General features: G+C 44.2%; 1 protein-coding gene across 1 annotated transcript in view; it reads right to left on the bottom strand.

Moving 5' to 3' along the window:
* LOC137327316 (uncharacterized) overlaps positions 1-15,586 on the bottom strand; it is a 54,294-nt gene that overhangs the window by 20,242 nt on the left and 18,466 nt on the right. Inside the window, exons 5-8 of the mRNA XM_067992999.1 lie at positions 14,181-14,243; positions 11,248-11,368; positions 5,566-5,658; positions 1,676-1,836 (exon numbers count right to left, since the gene is read on the bottom strand). Coding sequence (XP_067849100.1) covers positions 1,676-1,836; positions 5,566-5,658; positions 11,248-11,368; positions 14,181-14,243 — 438 coding nt within the window. The remainder of the gene's footprint in view (positions 1-1,675; positions 1,837-5,565; positions 5,659-11,247; positions 11,369-14,180; positions 14,244-15,586) is intronic.

Raw genomic sequence — 15,586 nt, 5'->3', positions numbered from 1 at the left:
AAGTGTCAATTTTTAAAAATGAACCAAAATGCTTAGATAAAATAAGTAACTCCAAACAGACAGGATTGCAAGAGAAGCAGAAAGATCATTTGATGGGCAAGTGCACAGGAGTTGAGGCATCAGCACAACATTAATCTACAGTAGAACAAGGAACAAGATAGTGGTAGTGGTTGTTGGGGGCCAATCATCTCAGCCCCAGGACATTGCTGCAGGGGTTCCTCAGGCCAGTGTCCTAGGCCCAACCATCTTCAGCTGCATCATCAATGACCTTCCCTCCATCATAAGGTCAGAAATGGGGATGTTCGCTGACAATTGCACAGTGTTCAGTTCCATTCGCAATCCCTCAGATAATGAAGCAGTCTGTGCCTGCATGCAGCAAGACCTGGACAACATCCAGGCTTGGGATGATAAGTGGTAAGTAACATTCGCGCCAGACAAGTGCCAGGCAATGACCATCTCCAACAAGAGAGGGTCTAACCACCTCCCCTTGACATTCAACGGCATTACCATCGCTGAATCCCCCACCATCAACATCCTGGGGGACAACATTGACCAGAAACTTAACTGGACCAGCCATATAAATACTGTGGCTACAAGAGCAGGTCAGAGGCTGGGTATTCTGCGGCGAGTGACTCACCTCCTGACTCTCCAAAGCCTTTCCACCATCTACAAGGCACAAGTCAGGAGTGTGATGGAATACTCTCCACTTGCCTGGATGAGTGCAGCTCCAACAACACTCAAGAAGCTCTATACCATCCAGGACAAAGCAGCCTGCTTGATTGGTACCCCATCCACCACCCTAAACATTCACTCCCTTCACTACCGGCGCACGTGGCTGCAGTGTGTACCATCCACAGGATGCACTGCAGCAACTCGCCAAGGCTTCTTCGACAGCACCTCCCAAACCCGCGGTCTCTACTACCTAGAAGGACAAGGGCAGCAGGCACATGGGAACACCACCACCTGCACGTTCCCCTCCAAGTCACACATCATCCTGATTTGGAAATATATCGCCGTTCCTTCATTGTCACTGGGTCAAAATCCTGGAACTCCCTACCTAACAGCACTGTGGGAGAACCTTCACCACACGGACTGCAGCGGTTCAAGGCGGCGGCTCACCACCACCTTCTCAAGGGCAATTAGGGATGGGCAATAAATGCTGGTCTTGCCAGTGATGCCCACATCCCATGAATGAATAAAAAAGACACTTGGAGAACCTCACAACAACGTTGAAAAAGGTGGCGTTCGCACGTATGAAAATGCTACAAACTACTGAAACACTACAGATATTATACATTATATAAAGGACTCTCATTCATAGATCATGTACTAACGTAATCCAAATAATCCACATAGTTTACAGCTCTGTGATTTTCTAGCAAGAATGTAGGAATCCAGCAGCCACCATTTTAGAACACTGGCACACACATCCTCCTTTTACTGTAGTCAGTACACAACATTGTTATGATTGCCTCAATAATGCAGAAACCAGAAAAATTATTATACTTTTTGGCTATATATACACTATAGAATAAAACATAAGCGAATGTAATACGATCCTATGGATATTAGAATACTTGCTTCATGGGAAATGAAATTGTAAAATAATCTGTCTTTTGGTTAGAGTTAAACTACAAAAGCCAAAGTTGCAAGTTAAGGATAATCACAGCTTCACCTGTTGACGTTGCAGCCAGTTATACCCAACCCAAGCTCATGCATGTTGGATACACCAATGATAATTGCTCCAGCGTCTCGTAATTTCCTTGTAATTGTGGCATCCTCAGTTTCTCGCTCCTCACCAAGATAAATAGTCCCCACCCGATGATAGTATGGAACCTATATAAATGTAAATAATGTTAGCAAAGAAATCTCTTTTAAGCAGTAACTGCAACATTAGTTATCCCACTGTGACAGATATACTAATGCAATGATTGTTTTGGGACTTTTGAGTACGACAGTCAACAGGTAGGGATGAGCATCTGAAATTTCACTTGAAATTTAGAAGCAAAATTATGATCTTAACTTCAGTAATTCTCAACTGGTTACATTTTTCGAATAAGTGAAACATTTGAATTTGATCATTTGAACTGAATCTATAATCAAGTCCTGAAGCTCCCCCCTACATCAGGTATGGTTTACTCATAAACCCTAGATTGTACAACAACTGAGCTGATTTCTAAGCAAAAACATCCTTTGCACAATCAGGTTTTGTTAAATCACTACAGTCATTAAACCTCTCAGCCTCTTATCATGTATGACATTTTGCTCATTCAATAGTTATGGGCCCTAATAGGTCAGTCAGCCCACAGGCAATAAGACTTGAGGGCAGTGTTTTAGCCTGCCGACTGATTTATAATAACTTAAATAACCTTGGATTGTTACTGAATGTGTAGAGTCCGAATAATAACAACTTGCATTTATATAGCACCTTTAATATAGGAAAACGTTCCAAGGCACTTCACCGAAGCAAAATCAGACAAAAATTGACAGAGCCAAAGAAGGAGCTATTAGGAGTGGTGACTAAAAGCTTGGTCAAAGAGGTAGGTTTTAAGGAGGGTCTTAAAGAGAGAGATGGAAAGGTGGAGAAGTTTAGGGAGGGAATGTCAAAGCTCAGGGCCTAGACGGCTGAAGCATGGCTACCAATGGTGCGGCAGAGAGTGTGGAGGGATGATCAAGATGCCAGAGTTGTAGGAACGCAGAGTTCTCGGATGGTTGTAGGGCTGGAGGAGGTTATAGAGATAGGGAGGAGCGAGAGATTAGAACACGGTGATGAGAATTTTAAATTTGAGGCTTTGGTGGGTTAGGAGCCAATTGAGGTCAGCGAGCACAGGTATGATGGGTGAGCGGGACTTGGTGCAGGTTAGGACACGGACAGCAGAGTTTTCGATGATGAAGGGTGAAGAATGAGAGGCTGGCTAGAGGGTATTAGGATAGTCGAGTCTGGTAGTGACAAAAGCATGGATGACGGTTTCAGCAGCAGATGGGCTTAATTATTAAGTTTGCATTACAATATACTTTTGCAGTCCTTTTTGGCAACTTAACAGTTTAACATTCCTGTAACGAGCAATTTTATTAGCAGAGGAAAGGTGAGGGTCACCATCCTTACAGATTGTACACAACATGTGTGTTTTTCCAGGCAAGTATCCTCTTCAAATCTGATATAAAGGGGTAAATTTTAGCCCCATGAACGGAGGGTTGGGGACGGGTGGGAAGGTAAAAATTGTAAAAAAAAAACTAAAACCTGACCCCAACTAGACAACAAGATCGGGGGGGTGGGCGACCAATCCGCTCTCAAGAGGCGGGTCGGTCACTAAAATCTTTTAAGGAGGCTGCGGGCTTCCATTTTGACAGCTTTTTTATTTTTAACTCCTGGGGGGGGTGCTGGGATTCCCGGGCCTTCTGCTTCACGCTATGCAAGAGGCGAGAATGCCCAACTCAGCAGGTAAGTGCCTTTGTTTCATTGCTTGTGGGCACGGAGGAGCAGGAGTGCTTCCCCCAAGCCCAACAAGGCTATCTGCCGCATTCCCACATATGTGATTGTCCAACCTCCCTTCCCCCACTATGATCTCCGACCCCACCCCTCCACGATCTCCGCCCCTCCCCCACCCCCCGTTCCCCCAATGACCCCCGACGTTTCCCTCAGGCCCAACAAACTTACCTGCCATGATCCCGCACATGCGATCGTCTGACCCACCCCCCCGTACATGTCCCCCACCCCCCAAGGACCGATTTCCCAATCCTGACCCCCCCCACCCCAATTTAAGACCTACCCCCTGGCTCTTCACCCATTCGACTGACAACCAGCCTGTCAATCCGGCTAGCCTGTCGGACGGGAAACCTACCAAAAAAAATTAAAAGATGTCCTTACGTCAAAATCGTAATGGCGCCTGGGAAACCTGTACTCCGGGTTTCCTCCACCAATCCTCTTCCCGGCTCCCAGTTAAAATTTACCCCATAGCCTCCAATCTTCGCATTCTCCTCCAATCAAAATCTTGCTAAAATTGTGAATGAAGAAAAATCCAAAAAATTTTCGACGCATCAAAGATGGTGATGATCTCTAATGTTACTAAACAGGTTCACTTTTGTATCTGGGGACCTCTGGTTCCAAAAGCTATTGATGGCAATATCACTTAGAAGGGAATATAGTCACATGAGACAGTTTACATTCCTGTTTCTCTTATCTTTAAAAATAGTAATAACCAGAGAAGACTTGCAAATGCAAACACTAACAGAAGAGTAATTATTGATTTGAAGTTTTGCAATAACACATGGAGTTCCTGCTGCTTTCATTATTCCTCAAGGCCGACTTCAGAGACCTCAACATTTCTGCATTAAAGCTCTCATCTAATTTACTTTTAGTCTCAAGAAATAAAATAGGCTTTGAAAAACACTGCTGCCTGCAGTAGTTTCTTCCCACCCTTGAATAGCAGGATGTAGGCTCACTAAGTCTCACTCAAAATGAGTGAGATGTTAACATTTCCATTAAACATAAATTGATTTCTAGATGCCCCATTCTTTGAAACCGCACCCCCCCCATATCAACTGAAAATGTTATAACTGTGTTTTCCTCCCCCTTGTCCACCTGGACGCACGCCATTTTTTTATGTTTAGCGGTTGTAAAGGCACGAGAGGACAGGAAGATTGAGTCGTGGAATTCCCTATCTAACCATGGAAGCAGTATTAGCACAAGGACTGTTGTAGTTTAAAGAGAAGGCCTGCCACCATCATATTAGAGCAACTAGGGATGGGCAATTAATGTAGTAATGATAGCATCCTCCACATCCCGAGAGCAAATAATAAAAACAAAATCTTCATCTCTTAAATAGGCAGAAGAAACAGCACATTGCCAAAATACATAACTCAGGCTAAAAGTAAAAAAATCAAATTTATTGTACAATTTAAATTTATCCACATGCAAAGAAAAATAATTAGCAGATAAATTAGCAATACGAATACTTAATTTTCTCTGATACTTTAAACTGTTTGAGACAAAAATAATAAACTGTCTTGAAATTCTTTTGAACCCCCTTTAAGCGCCCTTATTACTGTGTCTTAGAATCAGTGGGCTTCCTGCTTCTGCCCCACCCCTCTTCTGCCCATACTTCAGCTGGGAGGCAGGGAAGTTGCACAATTTTCCTAGCCCAGATATCACTTATAGCATGGCAGTGAAGGGTCAGGCAGTAGGGTTGTCAACTCTGGTTGTAGGTATTCATCACCTGACGTCTGCAAATGTTATGTTCACCCACTCTTCAACTGGCTGCTCCTCTCGATGCCGCTCCCACTCACCATGTTCACGATACTGCTGCTCCCAACTCTGCAGGAAATTCTGCGACCCGCGCCCACTGCATTCCCCCAGTCACCCCATCTTCCTCTCTCACCAGGCTCCCCCCCTCCTCCCAGATGCCCACCCCCCATTCCCCCAGTCTCCGCCTCTCCCCTCCCACCCCCACCATGTCACTCAAGACCTAAGCACGTGGGTCAGTTGTTAGTATTTATCATAAACAGCACCTTATTCCCATATATTCTCATTCTAGTCAATCCGTTTTCAAACAGCATTATACTTACAACTTTTACTTCTTCCTTCACGCAGACAGGAATTCCATCCAGTGGGGAAAGGGGTGTATTGGCCTTATAGCGAGCGGTGGAGGCTTCTGCCATCTATACATCAGAACAGAATCTCAGTGTTGAAAAGTAGCAAAATAATAATGCTGATACATAATTTTAGCTCATCCTGTTTTGAATATTTTGCTGGTGCTGCCAGACATTTCAATGATGCATCAGTACAAAGATAGCTGAAAAACATCATTGCAGACATTAGTAATTTATATTTCACTGAGGCACATAAATAAAACAGTAACATGAAGGAGAGTGGAAATTAACTGGGATAGGACCCACTGATGGAGACGGATGGTGTTGCACAAAGATGGATGAGCCTGTACATTTTGCTTTTAACTAGTATCTCACAGATGTTCATTGCTTTCAATACTGCCAGTTACAAGTACAGCAGATATTCATTCTCAGGAATGTGAAATAAAACAGTGTGTAATTTACCACCAGTATTTACCCTTGCAGGGAAGTTTTTACAGTATTGGAGAAGAGTCTTGCTTTGATTAGGAGTTATCTCTCTCCTGAGCCTTGACTGGAACACCCTAATTCCACAATGGCTTTTGGCTGGTTTACAAATGCAACGTTGGAAGAAGGGTCAATAGTATAAGCAAATACCTGCCAATTTGCTAATAAATTAGAATTGTTGCCAAATTGTTACTATTCTTGATCCTTTCATAGACAGTAAACAGCACAATATTGGTAGATGAAAAATATTTTGTCTGTCTGACCTACTACTGATCACAGGGTTCCAAAGTAACTGTTAGCAAAGGTCACATTATATGAACATTTTAAAAGCTCGATTCTCCGCTCCCCCCAACCCCCTCCCTTTACTGCAAAGGAGCTTGTTCTGTTAAGTATACAACAAAGTACATTTTAGCTTTGCAGTCCACAAAAAGAATACAGATCTAAAGTGCAGATCTGGTCTTTCCCCAACTCTTCCCAAATAGAAAACGTTAATCTGTAAGAAATGGCGATTCCACGACTCAGCAGAGTGACATCTGCAGCAAGTACATATCGCAAATTCTTGGGCACGCAGTCCATGATTATCCAGCCAATGGGTCGAATATCAAAGACTGTGCACCTGCGATTTCCAGAGCTGCAGTCCCTGTTTGGAGCACCAAAATCACAGAATTATCCCCCACAAAACTCTTTTGCCTTTCATATGAACATAAGAAATAGGAGCAGGAGTAGGCCATACAGCCCCTCAAGGCTGCTCCGCCATTCAATCAGATCATGGCTGATTTTCGGCCTCAACTCCACTTTCCCGCTCGATCTCCATATCCCTTGATTCCCCTAGAGTCCAAAAATCTATCTATCTCAGCCTTGAATATATTCAACGACTCAGCATCCATAGCCCGCTGGGGTAGAGAATTCCAAAGATTCACAACCCTCAGTGAAGAAATTTCTCCTCATCTCGGTCTTAAATGGCTGACCCCTTATCCTGCAACCATGCCCTCAAGTTCTAGACTCTCTAGCCAGGGGAAACAACCTCTCAGCGTCTACCCTGTCAAGCCCCCTCACAATTTTATATGTTTTAATGAGATCACCTCTCATTCTTCTAATTCCAGAGAGTATAGGCCTATTCTACTCAACCCTCTCATCCCAGGAATTAATCTAGTGAACCTTCATTGCACTGCCTCGAAGGCAAATATATCCTTCCTTAGATAAGGAAACCAAAACTGTACACAGTACTCCAGTTGAGGTCTCACCAAAGCCTTACACAACTGTAATAAGACTTCCTTACTCTTGTACTCCAACCCCCTTGCAATAAAGGCCAACATGCCATTTGCTTTCCTAATTGCCTGCTGTACCTGCATACTAACTTTTTGTGTTTCTTGTACGAGGACACCCATTTCTCACCATTTAAAAAATATTCTCTTTTTCTATTCTTCCTACCAAAGTGAATAACCTCACATTTCCCCACATTATACTCCATCTGCAACCTTCTTGCCTACTCATTTAACCTGTCTATATTCCTTTGCAGACTCTGTGCCCTCCTCACAGCTTACTTTGCCACCTATCTTTGTATCGTCAGCAAACTTGGATACATTACACTCGATCCCTTCATCTTTGTCATTAATATAAATTATAAATAGATGAGGCCCAAGCACCGATCCTTGCGGCACCCCACTAGTTACAGCCTGCCAACCTGAAAAGGACCCGATTTTCCTTACTCTCTGTTTTCTGTCCGTTAACCAATCCTCTATCCAAGCTAATGTGTTACCCCCAACCCCATGAGCCCTTATCTTGTTTAACAAACTTTTACGTAGCACCTTATCGAATGCCTTTTGAAAATTCAAATATATTACATTCTCTGATTCCCCTTTATTTACCCTGCTAGTTACATCCTCAAAAAACTCTAATAAATTTGTCAAACATGATTTCCCTTTCATAAAACCATGTTGACTCTGCCTAATCATATTATGATTTTCTAAGTGCCCTGTTACCACTTCCTTAATAAATGGATTCCAGCATTTTCCCCGACGGCTGATGTCAGGCTAACTTGCCCGTAGTTCCCTGTTCTCTCTCTCTCTCTCTACCACTTCTAAAAGCATATTAGGAAAATATAATCAGGATATTTAACAAAGTGTATTGTAAAACAATAAAGCAGCAGGAAAGTGTGTGTATTTGAGGGGTGAATATAATCAGTATGCAGCTCCTCGAAAGGCTCAGCTAATAAAAGCAGAGTCTAACTAAGCCATATATACCGGAAGACCCAGGTTCAATCCCTAATCTCTGCTATGTTAATAGATCTCTGTAAGGAATCTTACAACACCAGGTTATAGTCCAACAGTTTTATTTGAAAATCACAAGCTTTCTCCTTAGTCAGGTGAGTGTGGGATGGAAAGCCTCCGAAAGCTTGTGATTTTCAAATAAAACTATTGGACTATAACCTGGTGTTGTAAGATTCCTTACATTTGTCCACCCCAGTCCATCACCGGCATCTCCACATCATTAATAGATCTCAGCCAGGGTACCTGTAGGGGTGCTACAATCAGCACTCCTATGTCAAGAGAGAGGAAAATCACCCAGGATTCCTGTTCCAGATTGCTATAATGCTGGAAAGTGCAGATGTGTAGATATAGCCTGTTATCCCACCACAGTCAAATACCCTGCCAACAACCACTGTCTGGGCTCATACGTGAATATATCCACTTAAAATAAGGTCTTGGAAGGTGCCAGCACCTAAGAAAACTTTCCCAGCAGGAATCAAGTGAGAGAAGGGGTGAAAACCTTAGAAGACACATTAGGGCTTTCAAATGAAAAGAAAGAAAGAACTTGCATTTATATAGTGCCTTTCATGATCTCAGGACATCCCCAAAGATTTTACAGCCAATGAAGTGCTTTTGAAGTGTAGTCACTGTTGTAATATAGGAAATTGAGGATAGTAAATATCCTGAATGACAACTTCCTGTAAGTGTTTACATGAGACATGAGCAACATGCCCTCTCCAGACAAAAATATGCCAAGCATAATTAACGACTTCACTATAAATGAGAAGTCCTAGATAGGCTGATTTGGGCTTAAAATGAATACTCAGGAATTAATGGCATTTATCCCAGAGTGCTGACAGAGGCTTGGGAAGAGAGTCAAAGGCACTGACAGTCATTTTGAGGGAATCAATGGACCTAGAAAGGTACCAGTAGGTTCAAAATATGCTTATAGGGCACCCATATTCTAAAAAGGACAACAAACCAACAAAGGCAATTATATCAGAGTGGGGGGGGGGGGGGGGGGGGGGGGGGAGAGAGGGGAAAGAGGAGGGGTACTGAGTGGGTGACTCAGGACTTGGTGCGAGAACCACAATTGTTTCTAATGACTTGGCGGGGGGGATTTCAACTCCCCATGACGGGCGGAAGAGTTGCGATCTACCGATCCCACCCCCGCAATCTCTTCCCCTATCTCCCCCCACTGCGATCTCATCCCCCCCCCCCTCCTCTCCCTGGCTGTAGCCTTCTCACCAGCCAGCCTCTCAATCTGGCTGGCTGCCAGCCGGGAAAAGGAGAAAAAAAATTCAAATGAGGTCCAGCCGTTAAATTCGACAGGACCTCCGTGTTACCTGCATTCCTGGACGCTACAATCCCCTCCTGCTCCCTGCCCATAAATATCGTTCGCAGCAAGTTACCCAGTTTTCAGGAGAACAGCGTCCACGACACCACACAACCCTGCCACGGCAACCTCTGCAAGACATGCCAGATCATCGACACGGATACCACCATCACACGAGAGGACACCACCCACCAGGTACATGGTTCATACTCCTGTGACTCGGCCAACGTTGTCTACCTCATACGTTGTAGGAAAGGATGCCCCGGAGCATGGTACATTGGCGAGACCATGCAGACACTGTGACAACGGATGAACGGACACCGCGCAACAATCGCCAGACAGGAGGGTTCCCTCCCAGTCGGGGAACACTTTAGCAGTCAAGGACATTCAGCCACCGATCTTCGGGTAAGCGTTCTCCAAGGCGGCCTTCGAGACACACGACAATGCAAAATCGTCGAGCAGAAGTTGATAGCCAAGTTCCGCACCCATGAGGACGGCCTCAACCGGGATCTTGGGTTCATGTCACGCTACACGTAACCCCACCAGCAAAAAGGGGGAAAAAAATTATGTTTTTAATATTCCCTCTCTCTCTCTGCCATTTGGGTTTCTTTCTGTCTGTCTGTGTAATTGACACAATGTATATCCAGTGTACTGGGACGTGCTGTTCTCCGTGACTGGCCTGTTTGAATAACAACGACACCTTTTGATTGGTGTGATGCTGTCCCAGCCTAGTATAAGATATGTGATTTGAGAACCTTTTCACTCATTCACCTGACGAAGGGGATAATCTCCGAAAGCTTGTGATTTTAAAATAAATTTGTTGGACTATAACCTGGTGTTGTAAGATTCCTTACATTTGTCCACCCCAGTCCATCACCGGCATTTCCACATCATAAATATCGGAGCCCTGGATTCAGAAACTCAATACAAAGTGGGCAAATTTGCAGGTGATACCAAACTAGGAGGGTTTGCCGAATCAGAGGAGGCAACTTTGAAATAGAACGAGCTGGACAAAATATGTACATAGGCAGCACAGTGGCAGATGAAAATTTTACAGACATGTAGAAAGGAAAAATGTATGACGTGTACTTCACGAACGGTCTCGCGAGCACAAGGAAGTTTATCTACAGAGAGAGGGGGCAGTTTAAACACATGGGGGAGAGAGGAGGATGTTTAGAGATGTGGGGAGAGAAGTTTAGGACACAGGGAAAGATTGGCACAGAGAGTGAACAACAAAGAGAAATCCAGTTATACAGTGATAGAGAGAAAGTGAGAAGACCACAGATACACAAGTGGCGAGTGAGCCACCCACGAAGGCATGCTTAGAAAACATGAAAATATAATCGGTTTGCTCCAGATCTTCAACAACGTTAGTTGTGTGCACCCTGTGTTACAATCATTGAATGTAATGTTAAGCCATTATACTGTCTTGTCATCCCACTGGATTAATAAAAATAACATCACACTAAACTGCAAATACGAGGGGCAACTCTCTTTTAGCCATCAAAATCTCCTATGGAACACCTCAGGCTCCACTGTCCAAGTAAGGATGATTGCTACTGTCTTTGATAAATCAAAAATATTACCAACCTTCATTATCAGGTCACCCTCATACTGCACAATAGCACGCAGTGGAGCAACTGCTTGATCAGCATCTTCTAGAGCTCTGATCACATTCTTAGCAACCTGGGTCGGAGTAATCTTGCCTGACCTGTATGGGTTAGAATGATTTTTTTAAATATATTGGTAATGATTAGATCAACTGATGAGCCAGGAACGACATATTAATATTCGTGCCACTTTTTTTCCATTGATATAGTGTGGGATTCAAAACCCCTTTAACAAAAGACATTTGAAAGAAAGGTTAACTGTGCCCCTTTTAAACAAAGACATTTTAAAAATGCAAACACAGTAATGTAGAAACTGTGTTCTCGCAAATCCTGTTATCCCTCAGTGACACTGATGGCATTGGAGAAGTATGAGTTTCGGGATTGAAGACATTGTACTGCGGACAGGTATCTAGATTATTAAATAAATAAGCTAGATAGATAATATTGAGCTTAAAGGGATGTCAGGCTCTTAAAACACATAGGGGAAAAATTTTGATAGGCCCTATTATTGGACACAGGTAGTGTGGTCTGCTATTAACCCACGCCCAATGGCCCCTGCGCAGGCAGGACGAGAGCTTTGTCCGGCCTCAGTACTCACCTGCAAGCTGCGTTCAAATCCAGGCCTAGAACATCAATTCAATGCAATTTGAACTTTCCACCAGCAGGGGAAGCCACAAACTCTTAAAGGCAGGCTAATCTCTTAAAGGTAGCCGGTACCTGTTATTTGCTAAAAATAACAGTCTGCTGTCTGCACGGAGTCGGAACGGAGATCAGACATTGCACACAGATGCAGGTCCCATCCCTATGTTTACACCCTGATGAGTTATGTTAAAACATTGAATAAAAGTTGCGCTCTACTAAATCCCATATCCTCCAATCTGCATGCCGGACCTCACCAATCTGAGTTTGTACCAGGCCTGCGAGAGTATGTGCACGAAGGTTCTCTGATGATGCACTAGATTCCTTGGTGCAAGAGGAGGACAGAAGGAGGGGCATCCAATATCCACAAGGTGGGGGGCGGGGGTGGGGGGCAAGAGACATATGCCCAAAAGACAGTGGGAGACAGCAGGGGACAAAGTCAATGCCAGGCGCACAGCATCATGAACATCGGTGCAGTGCAGGAAGAAGTTCAATGCTTTGACACGAGTGGTCAAGGTCATCTCCTACCAACTGCCATCTCCTACCAACTGCACCACTAGCCGCATCCGCTGTTCCACACACACCTCCATACCAACAAACTCTTTCCATCAGTACTCAACTCTTCCAATCAGATGTTTCCTCACCCTCACACATTACCACTGTTTCAAGCTGCCCACCCACAACTCACAGGCCACACACACTGGCAACTATTCAACTATGACAGGCACATCACCCAGACACACGCCCACTTTCTTGCAGGAGAAGGTGGCGCATATCAGGAGGCAGCAAGTGGCAGTGGCATTTAGCCCCTCGAGCCTGTTCCGTCATTCAATGAGATCACGGTGGACCTGTGGCCTAATTCCATATACCCGCCTTAGCCCCATATTCCTTAATACCCTCGGTTCACAGCAATCTGTCAATCTCAGAATTAGAATTCACAATTGAGCTAGCATCAACTGCCGTTTGCAGAAGAGCGTTCCAAACTTCTACCACCCTTTGCATGTAGCAGTGTTTCCTAACTTCTCTCCTGCACGTTCTGGCTTTAAATGTTAGGCTATGTCCTCGTGTCCTAGTATTCAAGTATAGGAGACCTCCAAAAATAGTTACAAATGCAACAGCAGCCAAAAGCAATAATCCAGCCACTAACCTGTAAATCCTGCATGGTCCCTTTAAATAGCGCTGGTAGGGGCCCCCAGGCATTCTAAGACACGTTCAGATGGTCGTGGTTAAAACTGTGCATTGAGTTGAGCGTTAAGTGCCAAATGGTGTCTATCACTTTAAATCAGCATTGCACACTGATTGTATCCATTTTCTCCTTACTTTACATGCAGCCAGCGTTCTGTATTTGCGCATCACTCTTCAATGTGGACGGTAAATGAAAAGTCTCACTTATCCTCCGTCGGTGCTCATTTGAACCAAAAATTTTGGGTCTGAGCATTCAAACTGTGCCAACTACTTGTTCATGAAACTGTTCCATTCACTCCATGAGCAGTTTAATAAATATGGAGGCAAAATACCCATGACTCCCTCCCTGCCGTGTATTTTCCCAGCATCCACCTGGGCCCTATTTTGCTTCTATTGACATAAAATTAAATTTTAAATAAAAAAAGTGACTTTTATTTTTAAAAGTTGCACAAGCACCATCATACAACAGGCATCATGCAACATGCATCTATGCACTACATGGCTCATGTCATGGTAAGACAGTTGTCATAGGATGAAAGGTGCTTAATTGGCAGTAATTGTGGTAACTTTTTAAGCAATGAAGTCTGCACAGTTTTAATGTCAGAAAGCCACATTTATTATATTTGCTTATTTTTGGTACTCTGGTCTTTTACAGTTTCACTTAATTTGTGTTATCTATATTTGCAAATGTAAGCCAAAAAGTGTACTTCTGTTCCTCAGATTTTGTTCCTGAGGTAGTGGACAAGCTCCTCTCATCACTGCAGTTGCCAAACTCTTTCTGAAGTAAGGCGTTTGTGTTTAGACTCCTGTCTACGATGTGTTAGCATCTACAGCTTCTAGTAATTATCATAAATACCAATACTTTATGATAACATAATTCTCCATCTTTTCTTTCAACACTTTGAACAAGATTTTAATTCCATATGTATAGAACCTTTTTGGGGCAGGGCGACGGCATAAATGGCACTAGTATAGCAATCTAAGCTATCACTGATCTTTACTACTGCGAGACATTTTTTAAAAAGTCATCTTTTTTTGGGGGTGGGGGCAAAGAAATAATGGAATCACATCTTACATTTATATACTTACTTGTATCCTTCAAGGAAATCAGAGATGCTTTTGAAGTTAAATCCTGGCCTCTCTTCAGTAACACTGCAAATTATATATAAAATTATGTCACTCTTAGCAAATTAGAACCATTTATACTAAAAAAAAATGGCTCTAAGGTTAGACCAAGCAACAGGAAACAGAGAGTAGGCATAAATGGGTCATCTTCAGGTTGGCAAGATGTAACGAGTGGAGTGCCACAGGTATCAGTGCTTGGGTCTCAACTATTTACAATCTCTATCAATGACTTGGATAAATGTACAGTTGCTAAATTGCTGATGACACAAAGGTAGGTAGGAAAGTAAGTTGTGAAGAGGACATAAGGGGCCCGATATTACCAGGGCGGCGGGTTCGCGGTGGGGGAGGCAATTGGGCGCGTGGGTAACGCGCCCGGTGAAATCAGTCTGCCCCGTGCGCAATCGCAGGCTAATTGGATCCACTTACCTCTTGTTCCGGGTTCCCCACTGCTGAGCTGCGCGGCGGGCGGACTGCGCATGTGCAGTAAGGTCTGTCAGCTGGAGGAGCTCTATTTAAAGGGGCAGTCCTCCACTGACTGATGCTGCAAGAAATAAGAAAAATTACAGCATGGAGCAGCCCAGGGGGATGGCTGCTCCCAGGTTTAATGATGCCTCACTCCAGGTATCATTGGATGGGGTGAGGAGGAGGGGGAGGACAGAGATCTTCCCCCCGGCGGGCGGGAGGAAGCGGCCTGCCTCTGCCACTAAGAAGGCCTGGCTCGAGGTGGCAGAGGAGGTTACCTGAACCACCAACATATCGCGCACCTGCACACAGTGCAGGAGGCGCTCCAATGACCTAAGTAGGTCAGCCAAAGTGAGTACACTTACTCATTCCCCTACACTCAGTCTGCCACATCACCACCCCCACCCCACATCTCCTTCTGCACTGCCAACACTACTCTGTCACATCACCCTTCACACCCACTCAAACCTCATCCTCATCTTACCTGCACTTACTCACCTCGCCAGTACTCATCCCGCCACTACCACTCAACCCAATCCTCATACAATCTCATGGCTCTATCTCATACTCACCCTCTCATGCATCTCTTTCACGGTCAGCCTCACTCAACCTGCCACTACCTGTGCTGCAGCCACAGGGTATGCATCACATATGTGCAGTAGGAAGCGAAAGGCAAACGTGTCGTGAGCATGAAGGGGATGCACAAGGGTGTTTGAGGGTTTGTCATGGTTTTTACTTATATTGAATTTCTGATCAACTCACATTACATATTATATTGGCACCACTACTGCCACGTCTTTGCGAATCTTGTCTGGTTTGTGCAATAATTCCCTTTCCAGAGGATCACAATGAAGACCCACACCTGATGCCACCCATTGTGTCACTGCAGAGTGGGTGTAGGTGTATTT

Source organism: Heptranchias perlo, chromosome 11 (genome assembly GCF_035084215.1).
Source record: "Heptranchias perlo isolate sHepPer1 chromosome 11, sHepPer1.hap1, whole genome shotgun sequence".
Classification (NCBI taxonomy): domain Eukaryota; kingdom Metazoa; phylum Chordata; class Chondrichthyes; order Hexanchiformes; family Hexanchidae; genus Heptranchias; species Heptranchias perlo.
This window is presented reverse-complemented; position numbering and strand designations above follow the sequence as displayed.